The sequence below is a fragment of the Nerophis ophidion genome, linkage group LG19 (assembly GCF_033978795.1).
Source record: "Nerophis ophidion isolate RoL-2023_Sa linkage group LG19, RoL_Noph_v1.0, whole genome shotgun sequence".
NCBI classification, from domain to species: Eukaryota; Metazoa; Chordata; class Actinopteri; order Syngnathiformes; family Syngnathidae; genus Nerophis; species Nerophis ophidion.
In genome coordinates this window covers 23,305,098-23,327,077 of record NC_084629.1, presented here as the reverse complement: position 1 = coordinate 23,327,077, position 21,980 = coordinate 23,305,098, and the positions used below count along the sequence as shown (strand labels likewise).

General features: G+C 41.5%; 1 protein-coding gene across 1 annotated transcript in view; it reads right to left on the bottom strand.

Moving 5' to 3' along the window:
• ttn.2 (titin, tandem duplicate 2) overlaps nt 1-21,980 on the bottom strand; it is a 211,338-nt gene that overhangs the window by 59,988 nt on the left and 129,370 nt on the right. Inside the window, exons 181-208 of the mRNA XM_061879594.1 lie at nt 17,700-18,014; nt 17,377-17,491; nt 16,986-17,294; nt 16,723-16,904; nt 16,519-16,648; nt 16,291-16,442; nt 15,947-16,094; nt 15,641-15,861; nt 15,463-15,559; nt 12,552-12,848; nt 11,705-12,004; nt 11,313-11,627; nt 9,790-10,013; nt 9,517-9,667; nt 9,144-9,425; nt 8,764-9,066; nt 8,340-8,645; nt 7,994-8,275; nt 7,656-7,843; nt 5,908-6,019; nt 5,681-5,819; nt 5,406-5,569; nt 5,191-5,342; nt 4,835-4,991; nt 4,459-4,740; nt 4,048-4,347; nt 2,225-2,518; nt 77-2,081 (exon numbers count right to left, since the gene is read on the bottom strand). Coding sequence (XP_061735578.1) covers nt 77-2,081; nt 2,225-2,518; nt 4,048-4,347; nt 4,459-4,740; nt 4,835-4,991; nt 5,191-5,342; nt 5,406-5,569; nt 5,681-5,819; nt 5,908-6,019; nt 7,656-7,843; nt 7,994-8,275; nt 8,340-8,645; nt 8,764-9,066; nt 9,144-9,425; nt 9,517-9,667; nt 9,790-10,013; nt 11,313-11,627; nt 11,705-12,004; nt 12,552-12,848; nt 15,463-15,559; nt 15,641-15,861; nt 15,947-16,094; nt 16,291-16,442; nt 16,519-16,648; nt 16,723-16,904; nt 16,986-17,294; nt 17,377-17,491; nt 17,700-18,014 — 7,922 coding nt within the window. The remainder of the gene's footprint in view (nt 1-76; nt 2,082-2,224; nt 2,519-4,047; nt 4,348-4,458; nt 4,741-4,834; nt 4,992-5,190; nt 5,343-5,405; nt 5,570-5,680; nt 5,820-5,907; nt 6,020-7,655; nt 7,844-7,993; nt 8,276-8,339; nt 8,646-8,763; nt 9,067-9,143; nt 9,426-9,516; nt 9,668-9,789; nt 10,014-11,312; nt 11,628-11,704; nt 12,005-12,551; nt 12,849-15,462; nt 15,560-15,640; nt 15,862-15,946; nt 16,095-16,290; nt 16,443-16,518; nt 16,649-16,722; nt 16,905-16,985; nt 17,295-17,376; nt 17,492-17,699; nt 18,015-21,980) is intronic.

Below are 21,980 nucleotides of genomic sequence, written 5' to 3'. Positions count from 1 at the left end.
TTGTGACACAAACAAAAGCAACTAAGTATTTGAAATAAATTCTGAGGCAACAAACTGCATTGATGCAATAACATACCTGAAAGAGTAAGTCTGGTTTTCAACACATTTGTCCGCTAAAAATAATGTGTCAGTTAGGATGCTAGTGTTGAGTTTTTCCCATTGGTCCGCATCTTTGGGTTTGAATTCAAGGTTATATGAGAGGTTGGGGCTACCACCATCATAATCAGGCCTTCTCCATCGTAGATAAACATGGTTCTTGCCAATATCGGTCGCCCTGAAGTTCTCAGGCTCGCCTGGCTTCTCAATGGGGTCGATGGCTAGCAGAGGAGCCTTGGTCTCAACAGTGGGTCCAGGTCCCATCTTGTTTTCTGCACAGACACGGAAAAGATACTGGTGGCCCTCCATCAGCTTGGTCTTGATCTTGCGATTGGTGCAGTGTGAGGATATCATAGACCACATGCTGATGCTCGGCTCCCGGCACTCCACAATGTAGTTTGTGATCTCAGATCCACCGTTGTCTTTAGGTGCATCCCAGTTGATCATGCACGAGTCCTTGGTGACATAGGTCATGTTGAGATTTTGGCAGTGGCTTGGCCTGTCTAGCACATTGACGGTAATGACACAGGAGGCTTCTCCGCCCACATTTGAGGCTTTCAGAGTATATTTGCCATGATCAGCTCTTGTAGCCTCATTAATCCTTAGTTTGACCACAGGTAGGTTCTGCATGATAGTTGTACGCTTGCTGTTCTCCAGAACTTTCTCATCCTTTGACCATAGCACTTCAGGATCAGGACGAGCTTTAATGTAGCCAATAATGTTAATGTTGTGTCCAGCACGCACAGTGACACGCTCACGACATGTGGCATCCATTTCTATCTCTGGAGGGATAAGGATGTCTTTAGCAGTGACTGAATCTGGAATCTCTTTGGGCTCGCCATCTCCAATCATGTTTGAGGCATACACTCTGAATCTGTAAGTGAGACCCGCCTCCAGCCCCTTCACTGTGTATGCACACTGCTTGATGAAGTCATCCAGATTGACTTTTTTCCAGTCTTTAGTATCAGCCTTCTTCATTTCCACAGTGTACCCCAAAATTGGGCTTCCTCCATCTTTGGTAGGTTTAGTCCATACTAAGTCTGCTGTAGACTTGCTGTAATCTTTAACTTTAGGATTGACTGGGGGGCTTGGGACAGTGATCTGCCTGCAGGGCTTGCAGGGATCAGAGATGGGAGAGGGGCCACTGTAGCCGGCGCTATTCTCAGCAAATACTCTAAACTCATACTCATTTCCCACAAACAAGCCCAAAACTTTGTACCTGAGGTCTCTGCAAGGAATCTTGTTCACACGAATCCATTTTCCTCCAATGTGTCTACGTTCAATGATGTAACCAGTGATTTGACTACCACCATCAGACAAGGGCATGGTCCACCCAAGTGTGACACTGTCCTCAGACACATCATGTGGCTGTGGCTTACCAGGAGGACTAGGCGGCATGAAGGAATGCTCTGCTACAGTGGGCTTGCTCTCAAGAGGGGCACCGATGCCCATCTTATTCTCAGCGCGAATGCGAACAACATACTCAACACCCTTCTGCAGGCGGGTTATATTGAGCTTTGTGTCGAGGCTGCCTGAACTAACTCCTCCCCAGGTTTCCTTGTTGGAATCTCTCTTCTCTACAATGTAGTTGGTGACCGGGCTGCCGCCATCATCCTTAGGGGGACGCCACTCGATCATCATGGAGTCTGGAGTGACCTCCAGGATGTTGACGGGTCCAATGGGTGCAGCTGGAACATCCAGAACAGTGACATTAAGAGCCGCTGTTTTAGTCCCAGCAACGTTTGAAACGGTTAGCAGGTAAGTGCCCGTGTGATTTCTAGTGCACTCGTTGATGCTGAGAACGGTGGAAAAGTTGTCTGTGTCGATCTTAGTTTTGCCTCCACTGGTGAGCTCTTCTCCTTCAATTGACCATTTGGCAGTAGGTACTGGAATTCCTCTCATGATAGCAGGCAGTCGGATTGTGGTTCCGGCTTTAACAATAATGCCCTCCGCCAGCTTGACATCAACCTCAACGATTGGAGGCACTGTTGATGAAGACATAAGTTGTTACTGTATTTTATATATAATTCTCAGGAAAAAAAACATACAGTTATTTAATTAAAGCAGCAGTTTAAAGAACCAGTATTGACTAAATTGATCATTTGCTTCGACTGTGCCTTAATCTCACCTAGCTTCTCTTGGCAAAGGATAGGAAGAGTGGTGTCAGGTCTGCTGAGACCTATGGCATTCTCTGCTCTTACTCGGAAGCGATAGGTCTTCCCTTCCTCTAAGCCTGTAACATGACTCTCTGGGATGCTGACAGTCTTCCACTCGCACCATTCCTTCTCTCCTTCCACTTGATACTCCACCAGGAAGCCAGTGATCTCACTTCCACCGTTTCGGTCAGGCCAATTCCACACAAGCCACACCTCTGTCTTATCTACATCAGCATGGTGCAGGTCTTTGGGAGGACCAGGTGGGACTGCAGGAAAAAGGTGTTAAACATTTAATGGAACTCTTTAAAATATTTGGGGATGATTTACTAAAACAAGTGCAAACTTGATAACACACGCATAGCTGATCTACTAAATGTGTGCAAAGTGAATTTCATCTCTTAAGTGAGCAGAATAAGGCGTGCAATTGAGTCTCTGTCTTCATAATTATGCAAAATATATGCTGATCATCAAAACACCCACAATAGTGGGAGAAGAAAATGCATATATATTATACATATTTATTAACATTCATCACCGCTTTGAGAGCACTATTTCATGTTCTACTTAGCGCATTTGAAAATGATGCACAAACTGACTGTCCTACGTGTGTGTGGTAACATATTTGGACTGTCAGAAATAAAAAATATTAGACAGATTCTGTGTATTCAGCAACATAATTTTATAATTGTATAGTTGTTGGATGACTTAAGGGACTGATTCACAAATTAAATTGATGCGTTTTAGGGTCATCTAATTATTTTTTTTATTGACTTTCCTTTTTTTTATATATATAATATGTATTAAAATGAAAGAAAAAATTGTGTCAATGTAGATGTACTGCACGACTGCTTCTAAAATGCACGGAAAAAGTGGTATATGTCTCCGGCCTGTTTGAAAACATAGCAAAACGCAACAGGTAATAACATGAATGTGCAGTAAATAATGCAGTCTACACCACTTTTCAATTGCACATTCAGTCTTAAAAGATAAGATGCAACACGCCCACTTATAGCACACACTATTCTATAGATCACACACGCTGTTTAGCACGAGGTATTTGGATCTTAGTATATCAGGTCCTTGGTCTGTAGATTACAATTTACCAGAATGCAGACTATAACATGTATTTCATTTTGCAATTATGGGTGTATATGAAAATTAGGCTGTATTGCAGTGACTCTCAAACTGTGGACGTGTACCACTAGTTGTACACGGGCTCCATCTAGTGATACGCCAAAAAAAATCACTTGATTCAAGTACAGTGTTTTATTTTCCTATATTCAAACTCAGTGTTACTGTTGAAACTGTGTGTGCTGTTACACTGGCCAAAAATATTTATTATAAATGTTGAATATGTAATCTCTGTCTTGTTTTTAATGAGTACTTAGGCCTACTATGCTCCTGTATTTTAATGCTGGTCAAGATGCTGGTACTTGGAGAGGAGAGCCAAGTTTTCTTTGAGGTGGTACTTGGTTAAAAAAGTTTGAGAATCACTGCTATGTTGTAACAAAACATGTTAAATTAAAAGAAATTAAACATATTCCGATTTTTATTAATGTTATTAATGAGGGTTAAGTACAAAAATACTAAAAATATAAAATTCCTAAATTTATTAATCAAAGGCACTTGTATGAAAACATTTAACTACCCATCACCTAATAAAAAGTAGAAAATAATACTTTTCTTAATATCCATTTTGTTGCATGGGACAACAATAAAATCAGTAACTTCATCCTGTGAAGGACATATTTAAGAAGTCGATCACAATCAGTATTGACAATGCACTGTTACTCACAGAGTGGATTCATCACTTTGATGGCCTTTGGCGTCTCCACGTATTCGCTTCGGCCATATTGATTCTCAGCAGCAACTCGGAATGTGTAGGACATTCCCTCCATCAGGTGCTTTAACATCATGCTACGCTTCTTGGAAGTGGAGCAGACAGGAACCCACTGACTGGAGACTGAATCTTTCTTCTCCACCACAAAGTTAGTGATGCGAGTTCCTCCGTTGTCCTCCGGGTCTTTCCAGGACAGGTAGGCTGAGTCGCTCCTAACATCCGACACTCGGAGGTGCTGAATAGGACCAGGTTTATCTGAAGCCAAAACCAGGACATATTATGAGTTGAGAAAAACTAAACATGTTCAAAACCGCCCAAATCAAGTAAAAACTTTTAATAAGTAAGCAGAATGTGGTCCTTCCTTACCAAACACCAGCACTGTGCAGGTGACGGTCTTAGACCCAGCAGGGTTTTCGACAGTGAGTGTGTAGTCTCCACAGTCACCACGGTTACAGAACCTAACTTCCAGTTTGGTGCCGTCTTGATTGGTCTCAATGTCCGCCCTTGTCGGCACCTCAGCATCGTTCTTCTTCCACAGGACAGTGGGGAAGGGGATGCCTTTGATGGTAGCCATCAGAGAGATGTGTGTGCCAGCCATAGCCTTGATTTCCCGAGTCATTCCAGCATCGAGAATCAACTCTGGAGGCTCTAAAGCAGCAATGTAGACATAAAATCTTGATTTAGATATACAACCTATTACCTGATTGAAGTGAAATTGTTTAATAACGCCGAAGTTGCTCACCGAGTCTGTCCTTCACCCTGACTGGTTCTTTTATATTAGCAGGGTCAGACTCCCCAGCAGCGTTGACAGCCATAACTCTGAAGCGGTACAGAGCTCCCTCTTCCAGGTTGATCACCTTAAACTTGGTCTGTTGGCAAGAATCTGGAGTCTGGTTCACCTTGTGGATGATAGCAGGTAAGATGGAGGTCCATGAATGCAATTTAGAGATATTAAACATTGTTTGAATCGTAGGGTCATTATATGAGTAACTCTAAGTCTTTTATTTCAGGATTAGTTTTAGTAACTTAAAGTGACCTGAAGATAGAGGCTCAGGTTAAATAAAATGAACCATGTGACTCATTGATAAAACGACTGACCTTGTGCCACTCGTCATCTCCAGCCTTCTGAAACTCAAGGAGGTAGCCTAGGATCTTCCCTCTGCCGGTGTCAGCGGGTGGCTGCCAAGAAAGACTCACTGACTCCTTGGTGTGGTCCACGGCTTTCAAATTTAGTGGAGGGCTGGGCTTGACTGTAAAAAAGGAAGGGTTTATGTAACCAGACCAAAAAGTCAGTCTTGTGTTTTACGTCTTACCGATGGGGTCTTTAGCAAAGACAGGCTTAGAGGGTGGGCTTGGGTCTCCGACGCCTATAATGTTCTCAGCGCTGACTCTGAACTCGTACTCACAGCCCTTAAGTAGGTCCGTCACCAGGTATTCCACCTTGGGATGGATCTTCTCTGTGTTGCAACGAACCCATCTGGAACGCAAACATTTCAACTGATCTGTTTGCTATTGACAGGAATTTGCTTTCGATATGACAAGGCTGACAAGTGATTTGGAGCTGCAGCAAACGCTGATATGTTTGTACCTGTTGGCCATTGTCTCTTTCCTCTCCACAATGTATCCTGTGATTGGCTTTCCTCCATCAGCAGGAGGCTCCCAACTAATGAGGGCACAGTTATGGTACACCTCTTTCACCGTGGGCTGTCTGGGCGCATCAGGCACCTCTGTGGCGCAAACACATACTCAAAGTTGCAGTGATCACGTGTTTTAATATATCAATGCTTGCAAAATAAAAGCCAACTGAACACTTACTGAATATGTCTTTGGCTCTTCTCTCTGCAGACAGCAGTGGTTTGCTGATGCCATAGATGTTCTGGGCCATTATCCTAATGATGTATTCACGACCCTCAATTATTTTTGGCACCTGAAACAACAAAAGTCAGTTTTCTTTTCATCAAGTACTCTTTTCGTATCATGTAAAGCAGAGGTGCACAATCTTTTCCCACTGACGGCTAGGTATAAAAAAATTAAAAGATGCAAGGGGGCCACTTTGATACATTTTGTGCAACGTAAGATGCTTATGAAATCCAATGTACAGTGGTACCTCAGCTTATAAGCGAACCAGTTGACAATTTTTTCCCATATACAGAGCGTCTATCGACCCATTTTTATGCTTTAGGTTGCTAACAACACTTTCAAGTTACCTCTCCGCCGCAAGAGTCGAGAAAAAGAGTGTGTAGCTCGCTAACTGCTCCTCTACACCATACGGAAGCAGAATAAGTAGATGACGCCAAGGACATTAAAATAACTTCAAAGCGTTGGGCGTTTATCAATAAAAATCTTGAGAATCTGCTGATGGTCTGCTTGACGAAGAAGCAGCTCGAAGGAATACTGTAGAAGTCTGCTATCCAAGGTACATTGCACATTATGATTACATTAGTTCATAAACTACTTGAGTTGTCATACATTTTATTGTATTGTTTTATATATTTCTTATAAAAAGTTTGTCATATTTTTAAAAGGCTTGTTATATGTTAAAATGGTGTGGTATCGTTGTTTTTAATTCATTTCAATGGGTGACGCGGTTTCACAATATGAGGTTTTCAAAGTAAAAGTGGGTCACAGAACCAACAAATCTCGTATCCTCAGGTACCACTGAAGGTCAATATATGTATATATCTGACCAACACATCAAAATCTTAGCCTGGTGTTATAGGTGACAAAGGAAATATCAAAGTGATATCTAATAATTTATGTAACGAATAACTGCAGAAAGTAATTTGTGTGAACATTAAACCTTAATGAAAAATGTGGAATTACTTTTGGGACCAGAACATGAAAAATGTGTAAGTGCCAAAATAGCATTTGGAGCATTTGGAGTTTAGAGAGCCTGTTGGACTGGTTTAAATGGGTTGATAAATGTGTAAGCAATAAGAATTCGCAAAATCATTGGGAGTTTTTGCTTGAGAAATGTGGGTTTTTGTAAAAAGTAGGAATTTTTGGAATATGGAAGCTTGTTTAAACTTGAGCCAAATGTTTTCATTTCGGAATGGGTTGAATCGGTTGAAACATGTGAAAGTAGTGAATGATCTCCAATATTCACATAGTGCATTAGTTCTATTTTGAGAAGATGCTGAGGGTCCCCTGCTGATCCCATTATGGACTGGACTGTCACATTATTGACTATATCCACTCGACATTCATTGCGCCGGTCGCCCACGGGGGTCCCCACATCTGCAGCCCCCTCCAAGGTTTCTCATTGTGCCCATTGAGTTGAGTTTTTTCTTGCCCTGATATGGGATCTGATGTCGTTGTGACTTGTGCAGCCCTTTGAAACACTTGTGATTAAGGGCTATATAAATGATAGCCTTTGATTGATTGAGGGTCAATTAAAAAGGAGCATAAAATGGCCAACGGGGAGCACTTTAGACACCCCTGCTGAAACAAGTCTGTACCCATTTGGCATTTTGTGTTCATCACTAAAGATTCCAACATGCTGTCAATTCTTCACAGAGACAGAGTGGAGTCTTCTGTGCAAGTGCTTCGCCTGAAGGACCCACCTTGCAGGTGGTCCTGGTGCAAGACGAAGTCACGGGCATCCACAGATCTCTGTTTGTGTCTCTCTTCTCAATGATGTAGTTGGAGATGGCACAGCCTCCATCATCCAGAGGTGGCTTCCAGGAAATGACCATGTGGTTCCTATAGACCTCGTCAAACACCACGGGGCCCTCAGGAGGTTGAGGAGCGTCTGGCAGGTGAAATAATTCATAGGTTAGTATCCCTGTCTCTCCATTATGAGGACTTTATCTATCAGGAGTTGTTTTTTGATGTGGAAGACAATCTGTAACATTCTCACATTAGTCGTTTTGTTCAGTTCATGAATTCTGTTTGTACCTACCGACCACAGTGAGGGTACAGATTCCGGTGCGAGTTCCCGCTGCATTTTCCACGCTGACGCAGTAGCGTCCGCTGTGGTCCCGCCTGGCCTTGATGATGTTGAGACTGAGGTGACGGCTAGTGCTGTGGATGCTGATGTCCTCGTCAGCCTTCATCTCCTCGTCATTCTTTGTCCATGTGATAGTTGGCACCGGTTTGCCGCCGTAGCGTCCCGACAGTGTGCAACTGTCTCCCACCTTCACCAGCATCTTGTCTCTGAAGTCCAGGTCCAAAGATGGTGGTTCTGTGGGGCAGAGAAGTACATAAACATATGCTGCGTATTTTACCTATCCTGCTGTGTTACTCACCAAGCTCGTCTTTGCACTGGACAGGTTTGGTGGCAAAGGAAGGTTTTCCTTTTCCCACTTGGTTGACAGCAGACACTCTGAACTCGTGACTTGAGCCTTCCTTCAGTCCAGTCAGTGTGAACTTTTTGTCCATTAGCTTGTCTTTACCGCCAACACGAGTGAAGTTGTCTCTGCCAATCATGCGTGATTCAAGGACATACTCTGTTACCTCCGCACCACCATCATACTTCGGTGGCCTCCAGGCAACAGAGATTGAGTCCTTAGTGACGGCGGTGACTATCAGGTCTTCTGGACGCTCTGGTACAGCTAAGAGAGACAACAACATTGAGTTCTGTCACTTCATGTGTTGCATGACCCTCGTTTGGTTTTCAGAACTAGCTATATTTTCCAACACATGGTCACAACAAAGATCTATCCTACTTACAGATGGGATCTTTGATAAGCACCACTCTGTCTGTCTCGATGAAAGGTCCCATGCCGATTATGTTTTCAGCAGCAATCCTGAAGAAATAGCCTTTACCGTCGAGCAGTCCCTGCACGACGGCGTTGTTCCTGGTCACCGTGTAGGACACAGAAGTCCAACCCATGCGGTCTGACTCCCTCTTCTCGATGATGTAGTTGGTGATGGCAGAGCCGCCATCATCTTCAGGAGTGTACCAAGTCAGCTTGCAGGAGTCATTGGTCAGGTTCTCACCAGCAAAGGGGAGACCGACTGGTCCAGGGACATCTGAAGGCGAGAGAGTTTTTATTTTAGTGCTCAACTTAACAGAAGATTCCTTAAGACGTGCGGCCCTTTGAACTCACCCAAAACCTCCACAATCACGGCTTTCTTCCTTTCACCGCCCTCGTTCTTTGCGCAAAGCGTATAGATGCCCTGATGCTGGCGCTTGCAGTTCTTAATGACCAGGGAGTTGGAAATACCTGTTGTCTCCACCTTGGCTTCTTTGGGCACCTCAGCATCATCTCGGCACCAGCTGATCACTGGAGCTGGTTTGCCGGACACGTAGGCAATGATTCGGATCGTTCCGCCAGCGTGGACAACAATCTTCTCTTTCACCGAGGCATCCAGGTCCATCTCAGGTGGAACTGAACAGGGACGGATGATAAACAACAAAATGATGAGTTCCATACATGCTTTGCTTTTTGAAGAAAGTAATTTGTTTGAGCTCCTTCTTACTTGTCCTATCTTTCACTTCGATCAGCTCGGACACAAGTCCTGGATCGCCAACACCGGCCGCATTTACGGCTCGAACTCTGAAGCGGTATAGACCGCCTTCTTTGAGGCCAGCCACCACAAACTTGGTCCCTCTAATCTCTGTGTCTTTGGCCTGCAGACCGAAGACAACAACAATGAAAAACACAAATGCTATTCAACATAAAAGAAATCAGACCTTTCTGGTAATAGAGAAGGTTGGAAAATGCACCGGGCGCCTCTAATAAACTTGTTTACCTTATGCCAGCCCTTCGCGGCCTCAGGCTCCTTCTCCTCCTCACCAACACTCAGTAAGAGCCTCCTCTGAGCTTTCTTTTCCTCTTCCTCCTTGTTCACCTCCTTGAATTCCACAATGTAGCCTGTGACTTTTGAACCTCCATCCACTGTTGGAGGGATCCATTCTAATTCGACCGACGACCTGGTCCAGTCTATCACCTTAGGAGTCGGAGGCCCGGGAGGCTCTGTATGTGCACAAACACTCAGCATCAAAGTTTGGAATTGGGGGTTAAATCACCACAAATGATTACCGGGCGCGGCACCGCTGCTGCCCACTGCTCCCCTCACCTCCCAGAGGGTGAACAAGGGGATGGGTCAAATGCAGAGGACAAATTTCGCCACACCTAGTGTGTGTGTGACAATCATTGGTACTTTAACTTTAACTTAAACACACATGCTAATGATACTAATGCTAAAAAAATATCTGTACGGCATCTACATGTTGACAAGTAAGGATTGGTGAAACTAAATCCACGGCTGTGTCTCAATTCACGCTAGGGATAGATACCTTTCAAATTTGAATCAGTATAATACCAATTTCCGCTACCTGGGAATACATTTTCAACACTTTTGTGTGTGTTCAAGTGTATTAATAAATGTTATTTGCTAAAAACAAAAAATCAAACTTTTAAATTATTTTTCTTCGTAAAACAGTGGCCTCTGATCCAGTTAACTTGTTGTTTTACACTTCTGTGTCTCATTTGCAAATATTGTTTTGTATTATATAGTACACTTTGCATGCAGTTACAATTCTAAGACAACAGACTACAGTGTGTTGCCTGAGTCAGGAAGTTTTTTTCTTTTGAGTCCTACAAAGTGTTTAAATTGTAAGTATTGTATTTATTTCCCACCAACTGTTTGATTTTAATGTGCATCTTGGTTTTAGTTTTGAATACCAAATTTACAGTGTTGCTATTGCAATGCAAAGTCACTAATGTTAAATCTTTCAAATCCAAATCCAATGTAAATTAGCATCAAGTTAGTGTTGCCATACTGTACTTTTGAGTGCCTTCTTGATTTGTTGGCACGCAAAATTGTAACATTACCTAGAGACAGTCCGGCTGGGTTCAGTTCTTGTTTATCTGCCAAGTGCGTAAGCCTGTGCTGAGTTTGCCACTGGACGTGACGTCGCATACAACAAAGGTATCGAAATATTGAACGGTTGATTTTGCGTGAATCGTTAACCGGTAATACCTACGAACTTGGGTCAGTACTTATAATTTTACTGAATTTGGCCTCTATCCCTAATTCACGCACATGCCGACTTATATTCAACATTATTAGTACAGAAGTACTTTCACACTGAGAAGTATGGCAAAAAGAATTCGACTCAGTACTCTGATATTGCACTTCTTGACACTTGTTTCTCAAATGGAATACTTCTGTCAGTACACTTAAGAACTCTACAAACTCTATACAACCACTTCTTTCATACATACATATCACATTTAAATGCTGAAACAGCGAACTTCTTGCTGACTTACTAATGGCGTCTCTGCAGAGCATGGGATCGGAGGGCACACTGGGTGGTCCGCAGCCTGCAGCATTGACAGCTGTGACTCTGAACTGGTACATGGAACCCTCAAGCAGGCCTGTGACATCCCAATTGTTGCCAAGTGGCAGCGCCCGTATCGGCTCGCGGCTGATGCGGGCCCAACGCTTACTGGTGGTCTCCTTCTTCTCAATAAAGTAGCCTGTGATAGGGGAGCCGCCATCGTACTCAGGCTCCTCCCAGTTGACTGTCATAGACTCCAAGCAGACGTTGTTCACTGTGGGCTTCTCACACTGACCAGGAACCGCTGCACAGGAAGAGCATCAGCATCAGTACAGTTCCTCAATGGTTGTTTATGTTTTTAGCGTTGATATTTGCACTTACTGAAGAGGTTTCTGGCCTTCTCTGGCTCGCTCACCAACGGCGGCCCGACGCCAAACTTGTTCTGTGCCATGACTCTGAACTCGTACTCGTGGTTCTCAGTCAGGCGGGTGACCAGGTACGCACACTCCTTGGGGTCGTTTGAGATGTGAACCCAAGATTTCCGGTTCTCCTCGCGCTTCTCAACAACATAATTGGTGATTTTGGAGCCACCGTCATCTTTGGGCGGGTTCCAGGACAGCCCAATCCTCTCTGCAAACACCTCGGTGAACTTGATTGGTCCTTCGGGGGGGCCCGGAGGTCCTGTGGGAGCCATTAAAGACTTACATCAAAGTCAAATCAAATCAAAGCACAGGTATTAGAGCTGTGAATCTTTGGGCACCACACGATTTGATTAGATTCAAAAAGATTCTCGATTCCAAATCAATACTTTTTTACAAACATTGGATGCCAGTTCTATGATTAACTACATTCCTCCATAAAATAGATAAACAGCTCTGATTAGTTTCTACACTACTAAAAAGAAAACTGGTTTTGTTCAATAAAATGATTCCCAAAGATTTAAAAAAGTAAAATACAAATAAGGCAACAAGAGAAGTATTCCACACTTTTCTTTTGTAAAGTAAATCTGTACAGCAGATATGATCATCTACATCAACAATATGATTTGCCTGAGTGGCTGGACAGGACGGATTGGGGAATCGATTAAGAATCGTTACAAATTGGAATTGCAATAAATTAGATTTTTTTTTTGACATCCCTGGTATGTATGGTGTAAAAACAGTGAAATTCCAATTTTACTCCAATGATTATCGTGTGTATCATAAACTTGAAAAACATATTGTCTTACCAAACACAAAAAGCTTCATGTCCTTCGTGACCGTGCCCAGGCTGTTGCTGGCTGTCAGGCTGTAAAGGGCGGTGTCCTCCCTGACGGCCTGCTGGATCAGCAGGGTGCACTTGTTCTGGCTCACCAGTTTGTTGATGTGCTGGTCATAATGGATGGCGGCCTTCTCCTCTGGTTTGGACTGACCGGCTTTGTGCCAGGTGAGCGCGGGGAACGGACAACCGCTCACCTTGGCAACAATGCTGATATCACAGCCTTCCTCGCTCTCCATGACCTCGCGCAGCTCGATGGTGGGAGCGCCTGAAACCCAGGGAGAAGACAGATGCCGTATTACCTCATTACCATACAAACTCAAGTTTATGGTTCAATAGCTCTCTGAAGAGGCAGTCGTTTAATATAGAAAAGCTAAAAACAATTCAGCATAACAAAAAGGTACACAATTTTGTACTGACTTTTTTGTGAAAAACTACAATCTAAATCGAATTCAATCACACTTGCAGAAACCCGTAATTTTTTATTGTTGAATCTAAACTGAGTTCTTGTCTCAACTGACAAAAGCATTAGATTTCAATAGTCTTGGGTAGGATATTGCGCTTTTCTTTTCTTTTGTTGCATGTGGAGGGATGTGAGCACCTTTTGGAAAAAAAGAAGAAATTGAGAAGAAAAAAGAAACATTTCCATTGGCACAAAGTGCTGCTATGCAAACCCTGAAATAAAATGTTGAAAATGAAAACTACATTTCTTACAATTTGGTGTATTTCCACACTTTTTTTTTACCTTTATATTTATTCTCATCTACCAACCTCTTTTGGCTTTCTTTTTGACACTTACTGTACATGTCCCGTGTAATGTACCACATTATATGGGACATTTATTTTTTCAAGTAGATAATTTACTAAAATTATTATTGCTGAAAGTGTTATGTAACTTGTCCAGGGTGTACCCCGCCTTCCGCCCGATTGTAGCTGAGATAGGCGTCAGCGCCCCCGCGACCCCAAAAGGGAATAAGCGGTAGAAAATGGATGGATGGATTATGTAAAATTCTAAAACATGCATGTAAATAATTCAGAAAGCGTTTCCCCCTCGGGTAATATACTTACGGTGTCAAAAATCTGTCACATCAAAAATATACCTTTTCGCTGGCTACTAATAAATACTCTAGAACTGACAATGTTCGGATTGTAATCATCTAAATATTATTAGCAGGAAAGACAGCGGTCAATGTTGTGGTTGTGGAGACGACAATAAGTAAGCTAGCTGGATGGTTAGCTAAATAGCAGGCTTGTTTTGGTGCTCCTGATCATCGTCCCGTCCTGCAATTCAGTGCGGCGTCAGTGCGGCGTTTAGGCAGGAGTAACATGGAGTACCTGCGACTGAAGCAAGCGTTCAACAAATTTTGTTTGGATGGTATTTTTTGTATCTTTAAAAAATAGTGAAAGTGATATTTGACGCAAAAATTAATGTTTAAAAACGCAAACTTTAGCAAAAATTTACCTCGCCTGCATCTGTGATTGAACAGTTATTTTTTTGATGTAGCGTATTAACACATTGGGCCTAAAATTAACCCCAAACCAAATAAAAAAACAAATGACAGTGGAAATTGCTAATGTGTATTGTCATTAGGGGTGTAACTGTACGTGTATTTGTATTGAACCGTTTTGGTACGGGGGTTCAGGTTCGGTTTGGAGGTGTACCGAACGAGTTTCCACATGAACATATGAAGTAAGCTGAAGTCTTAACAAGCTGCTCCGCTCCATTCTGCGTCTGTCTCATACACAGCACCCAGCATTGTCCCACCCACACAACCATCTGATTGGTTACATATATAGCTGTAACAGCCAATCAGCAGTGCGTATTCAGAGCGGTAACAACCAATCAGCAGTGCGTATTCAGAGCTTCAACGTCGAGCAGATAGGTGTTTAGCAAGTGAGCAGCGGACTCTCCCCAAATTATAATAAACACTTCCCACTAAACGTTCTAGAACACGTTCTAGAAACAAACTGCAGCTCAGCTCGCTCACAGTCCTGTCTTGAGGTGAAGGCTAATTAACTTTTAGTCTAACGTTAGCTCATTTTGCGGTGTGTGTGTTAGCTCATTGTGAGGTGTGTGTGTATGTATGCTAGTGATTTAATAATGTAACTGCATCATTAAGCCTACATGAACTCCATGGTGTTCAGGGCTGAATAATCTCTCCTATTGCTATTGTGCTATTTTTTCAGCTATAGTTACATTAATCATTAGTAATGTAGAAGCCGAGTTTGAATGGCAGGGTCCCTGCTATCACATGTTGATAAAAATATAACATTTACATAATAAAAATCAACTACAGGCTTACCAAATGCTGTACTAAATTAAGCATGATGAGTTGACTTGAAACTGTTTAATGTTGCACTTTTTATATGTAGAAGAAAAGTTTTGTCATTTTATTTAATCTGAGCAACAAGTTGAGGCAGTTTAATGTTGATTAACGTGGGCAGAATTATTATATTGTTCCCAATGTTAAAAGGATAAAGCCATTGTTTACAAATTTGGTAAATAAATAACCCAAAAATTTATATTTTGTTGTTTTCTTACTATACCGAAAATGAACCGAACCGTGACCTCTAAACCGAGGTACGTACCGAACCGAAATTTTTGTGTACCATTACATCCCTAATTGTCATGAATTATTCATGCAAGTAAAAAAAAAGACAGTGAAGTTCAATTGTTTACCTTCAAAGCTTTCATCCAATTGCGCAACCATTGTAACGGCACAAAGATGAAATCATGGTAAATATTATTAATAATATGTTTGGTTTTACTTGATTTACTTATACTACTTAAAGATTCGTATGCAGTTTGAAATTTTCATTTTTGACACTTGTCATCATCCCTGGCACGTTCAGTAACTCCAAGAAATGGCGGGTCTACTCACATGTCTGATCCCTAATGAACAATGGTCCGGCGGTGGCAGAGGGTCTACTTGGTCCGGCAGCATTCACAGCTTTCACTCTGAACTCATACTCTCCTCCCTAGGTAAGAGCAAAAGCTCGGCATCAGTGCATTTTCTCTTGTATGATCTATAACTAAATTGTACAAGCAACAGGACTAACCTCTTTCAAGTCTTCCACTACAAACGTAAGCTCCTCAACATCTCTCTTGTTGCACTGCTTCCACGTCTCCTTCTCTTTGCCGCTGGTGTCCCAGCTCAAACGCTCAATGATGTAATGCTTCACAGGAGAGCCCCCATCATTTTTGGGAGGTTCCCAGCTCAGAGTGACTGTGTTCTTTGTCACCAGATTGACCTTCACATGTATAGGGGGGTCTGGTGGATCTGAAGGCAGCCAAGAAGATCATTATTAGCACACAAAACAATTCAAGTCTGTGGTGTTTAGGAGGAAAAGTAGGTTTGTTCTCACAGATTGGGTCTCTGGCCTGAGCAGGGTCCGTGGTGACGGCATATGGACCGAATCCCAGACGGTTCTCGGCTCGCACTCTGAACAAGTAGTTCTGTCCTTCCAGCAGGCCAGGCACCACGAAGGCTTGACTGGCACAGGCGGCATTTACCTGACAACCAATCAAATGATCTAACGGTTAATTATTTACAAACTGCAGCATTTATGCTGAACTTGGTGAGCAACATCAACTTTCTACTCAAAAGTTGTTATTAAGTTAGAAAATACAATCATTCAGCAAACTCACATGTTATGAAAAGGTATGTTTCTTGGAATTTTCGCCATCTTGAACACAAGCTAACATTTACCTTAGTCCAGGCTTTGTCAGTGACGCATTTTTTCTCAATGAAGTAGCTCTTGATCCTTTCTCCTCCGTCATTGTCAGGCAGTTTCCAGATCAGCCTCATGGTCGAACGAGTGATGTCCGTCACCCTCAGCTCTTTTGGAGGTCCGGGAACATCTGAGCCATAACGAAATTGTTAAAAGATGTACTGTAGCAAAAGAAGCCATTTACGTCTCAAAAAATAAAGTAGTACCGAGGACGTTGACTCTGACGTTGACGTGTTTCTGTCCAGACTTGTTCTTTGCGGTAATGGTGTAGCGTCCAGAGTGGCTTCTAAGACTGACAGGGATGGTCACAGTGGATGTGGTGTCTGTAGACTCAACCTGAGAAAACACAAACACGTTGAGCATGGCTCATGTACACCTAACAGGTTTTACTTTTGTTTGGAATAAGTCACCTCAGAGTCCACTGGAAGTGTGTGCAGTTTTTTCTTCTTGTGAGTTTTGGCTTTGCCATCAAAGTCCCATGTCACTTTCGGTGCAGGACGTCCCTTGATGATGGCAGGGATCCTGATTGGATCTCCAGCACGGATATACAGCAGGTCATCCACAACAAGGTCAATGCTTATGGAAGGTGGGACTAAAACATAAGCGGAAACAATCAATGACAATTTTTTACGTCGGTTTGTTTTTGTTAACTATTGTAGGACAAAAAACTTACGCTGGACATCTTCAATCAAGACCTCGCTGGTGCTGGGGCTGGGGTCTGATTCGCCAATGGCGTTGACTGCGATGATTCTGAAGCGGTAGCGTTTCAGCTCACGGAGACTGGGCACGGTGAACTCAGTGGTGGGATGCAGGTGGTCGGGATCATTCACCCTCACCCAATCTGATTTGCCCTCATCCTGGATCTGGATGATGTAGCCCTTAATGGGGCTTCCGCCGTCCTTCTCCGGTGGCTTCCAAGACAACGTAACGTTGTGTTTTGTCTTGTCGACCACCACAGGAGCTGCAGGCATGCTGGGAGGTGCTGCAGGGTACGGCGATTTTGGTTTGGTTGGCAAAAGAGAAAGCTTGTGTACTTTTATGCAAAAGCATGATTAAACACTTACTTAGAGGGTCAACAGCAAAGGCTGGATCAGATGGTCCACTGAATGGTCCAGTTCCTGCTGAGTTGAAGGCAGCGACTCTGAACTCGTACTCATTTCCTTCAATCAGGCGAGTCACCTGGCAGGAAAAGAACAAATTGAGGTCAAGTAGTGACCGGAGGATTACATAAGATCCTTTCTTCTATCAAACATGTAGTTTTCAAAATTATCATTATCAATCTTAGATGTCACTAGAAGGCACTGTTATTTTCCACAAAGCACGACTTTGCTCAAATGAAATTAAAAGATCCAGATGGGTATCAAGATTAAGAGAGATCAACACGAACCTGGTACTCCCAGCCTTTCATTCCCCTTTTGGTAACAGGCATCTTATTGACTTTGGACCAGTAGGCAGAGCCTCTGTCCCTCTTCTCCAACCAATAGCCGATGATCATGGAGCCACCGTTATCTAGTGGTGGCTCCCAGGTTAGGGTCATGAAGGTCCTTGAATACTCAGTGATGGCCGGTTTCTCTGGTGGGCCTGGGAGGCCGAAGGGGTCTGTGATCTGAACTTCCTCCGTTGTGCAGGGGTCAGACTTGCCGTAGCGGTTCTCGGCTCTTACGCGAAATAGGTAGGCTTTGTTGGTTTCCAGGTTCCAAACCTACAGCAGCCAGGGGGAGGACAGTCTTTATTTGCGCACACTTCAACAACAACTAGGATTTTAACAAATTGTCCATCACAACAAAGTAAGAAGAGTTATGACAACTTCAACTAGAAAAAAGTGCATAAACTCATTAAAAAAACCATAAGAGGAAAGAAATGTAGTTAACTACAGAAAGTACCGTAAAGTTCGGGATAAAACCCGCTAGTTTTTTGTTGTGCTTTAAATCCTGCATTTATAAAACAGTACAATTAATTTATGGATTTTTTTTTGCGGTGCTGCACTGCCCCTCTTAGCTTTCAACCCAAAGCACAATTGGTGTTCGATCTTCGAGCCATCCATAGCGTTTTTACTCGTATGGATTCTTCAAAAATCACTCCAAGCAACATTTGTACGTTTTACAGTATAACTAAAACAATTCCTACTTACTAAACTGTCCACTGTGTGATGTCTGTAGAAGTGTTTTGATGCACATTTGTACGTGCTAATGTAATGAAGCTAGTGTCGTTATCCATCCATCCATCTTCTTCCGCTTATCCGAGGTCATTAGCTAATATGCTAACACATTTACAAGTTTTTTTGTTTGTATTGTTAACTTACAATGCATTCTTTTTGTATTGTTTCAGTTTTGTAATTTCACCGAAACATCACTGGAGACTTATTAAGTCTGTTTAGCTGATTGGACAGCAAGCTTCCGCAGCTAGTGGGTCCATGACAATGACTTCTGTTTTGTTTGATCAGCCGTTTTACTGCCGTGTTACAGACATCATTTGGAAACAATTAAGGTATCTAAATAAACATTTACTAAATATTTCTGTGTAAATAACTATTTTCGTTAACACCTTTGTATGGGGAACATCCATCCATCCATCCATTTTCTACCGCTTATTCCCTTTTGGGGTAGCAAGGGGCCAACACAGATAGACAGACAACATTCACACTCACATTCACACACTAGGCCCAATTTATTGTTGCCAATCAACCTATCCCCAGGTGCACGTCTTTGGAGTGGGAGGAAGCCTGAGTACCCGGAGGGAACCCACGCAGTCACGGGGAGGACATGCAAACTCCACCCAGAGAGATCCTGAGCCCGGGATTGAACCCAGGACTACTCAGGACCTTCGTATTGTGAGGCAGATGCACTAACCCCTCTACCACCGTGAAGCCCATGTATGGGGAACATATTCACCATTAATCAGTTGCTCATTAACATGGAAATTAGTAACATATTGGCTCTTAATTAGTCATTAATATGGACTTATTAATGCCTTATTATGCATGGCCTTATTATACAACCTGTAAGCCATTAACTAAGAGTTTTCCCTCAATAATCTCAGAAATATTGCTTATTAGTAACTCTAACCCTAACCCTTATATGTTCGCCTAGTGTCCACATAGCTCTAAATTAAATCTTTTTTTTACTCTAATAAGCAACTAGTTAATGGTGAATATGTTTCCCATACTGAAGTGTTACCCTATTTTCATAACATATATATCTGTTGGTCATAGTCTGGTGCGGCTAATATATGGAAACATTTTTTTCCCCCCAAAATTTAGTGGGTGTGACTTATATACGAGTGCGCTCTATAGTCCAAAAATACAATAAGTCAAGGTGGGTCTTTCAACATCACGCGCAGTGTTGAACCTTGAAATAATAGATAATAAAATAATAAAATGAACTGGAAATCTCATAAAAAAATATGCAACATAAGGTGGCCAGAAATATTTCTATAATCAATAAAGCAAAATACATTCTAGACCATGGGTCTGCGAGCCGCGGCTCTGAAGCCGCATGAGTCTCTTTCATGCCTCCGCCTTGGCTCTATTTGGCTTTGAAACAATTTTACCGGTAATCTATTACATTTTATTCATCTAGTTTATAGCAATGTAACAGATGTTATTTTAGAGAGTTTGGTAATCTTGTAAAATAAAAAGAGAACATATTTTTATATTTTGAAATGTATGTCACAACCCCTTGCGTCATCTCTTGCTGCCAAGCAATTGTATTGTTATAGCAGTCAATCTTCGGTAAGCTAGCAATGGGCATGTCAAAAAGAAGAAAAAAAATCTGATGACAGTAGAACATTTAATGCTTAATGGACAGAATTATTTGCATTCACTGTTGACGAAGTTGGTTGTTTTCCCAGTTGTTTTTAGTTAAAGCAAATATGCCACAACTGTGTGCCTTCAGAATATTGGTGCAAGTTTTTGTTTTTTTTTATTAATCAAAGAAATGACCATTGTTTGTTGGTTGATTGGTGTCAATTTATTTCAAACATGTATACAGTTACAATGTAAGAGATTACGTATTTGTAGTTGTTTCATTAAAGCATGTTTGTTTGATCTTTTGGTAACACAAGAGTTAATACATGAATAAGTAGATCAAGTAAATCATTATAATTATAAATGATTACATTTCTCATAAATAATTAAGTGATCCATGGTCCAGCTATAACATCAATAAGTCTACCTGTTTTTTTTTTTATAAAGTGTTCAAGATGTTTATCAAGATTATTTTTCTTTGTACTTTGTGAAGACTTTGTCTTTGAACAGTTTCTTAAACTGGTACATATCTGTACATTGTTTCATTTTCTTGCCTAATCTATTCCAATTCTACATACTGATATGCTAAATGTTGCACATGCTGTACATGCATACAATTTTTTTAAGTTGGATTTTTCTTTAAGGTTATATTTTTCCTTTTTATTTGAGAATAGTTTTTTGGACATTCTTGGATAGCAGGTTATAATTTGCTTTGTACATAATTTTAGCTGTTTGTAAAAGCACCAAGTCCTTGAATTTCAACATTTTTATTTTATAAATAAAGGGTTTGAGAGTATTCACCCCTAGAATTCAAAAGAACTTGGTGTTTTTGCTTCGTAACAACCAGAAATTAAATGTTAGTCATTTTCTGTCTCCTGTTTGATTTCATAAATACTATAGTAGACTTATCATCATATTAGGAATCAAACAGAGTTTGCAGCTCTAGGTGAGTGTAATTTGGTGGAAAATGGTCTCAAATAGCTCTGTTAAAGGTCATCGACCCTTGTCCGAAACCAAAAAAAAAATCACCTCATATTCTCTACTGCTTGCTGGTGTTACCATACCTGAGTTATTGTGTAGAAATATAGGGAAATAACTACAAAAGTAAACTTTATTCACTAGCAAAAAGTCAGGTGGATTAATACATAATGTTGGTTATAGGGAACATACAAACCCTTTATTTATTAAATCCAAAATACTGAAACTCCACAATTTGGTGCATTTGCAAACAGCTAAACATGATGCAAACTATAACCTGCTGCCCAAGAATGTAAAACAAATCTTGTTAACAAAAGAGGAGAAATATAACTTTAAAGAAACATAAACTTAAAACACTTGTATTCACATACAACACTTGAAACATTTAGCATATCAGTATGCGGAATTCAATTATGGAATGGATGAAGCAAAGAAGTTAAACAATGCACCAATATGATCCTGTTTAAGAGGCTGTTTAAATAAGTATTTACAAAGTACAAAGAATAATAATTATGATAAACATCTTGAACGTTCCAATAACAAGATATTATTCATCTAATTAAGTGAATCATAACTGACTGAACTATTTATTAAGAAAACTGTTGTATTTAGAGTTCATTGATGTAAATTGTGTTATAAATTGAGAACAAGAAGAGAACATATGTGTAGGATTAAATAAGCTTTGCTTCTTCTTACTCCATTTTGGACATTTTGTAAAGAAAAATGAAAATATGTGAAATATGTGATGTATCATATTTAAACTGTGTACATGTTTGAAATAAACTTCAACCAACCATACGGGCGGAATGGCTCAGTAGGCAGAGTGGACGCCTTGTAGAGTTGCAGGCTTGAAGCAGAGCACCTTGTGTGTGAATGGGTGAATGTGATGTAGGGCTGGGCGATAAAACGATAACGATATATATCGCGATGGACATGTGTTCAATA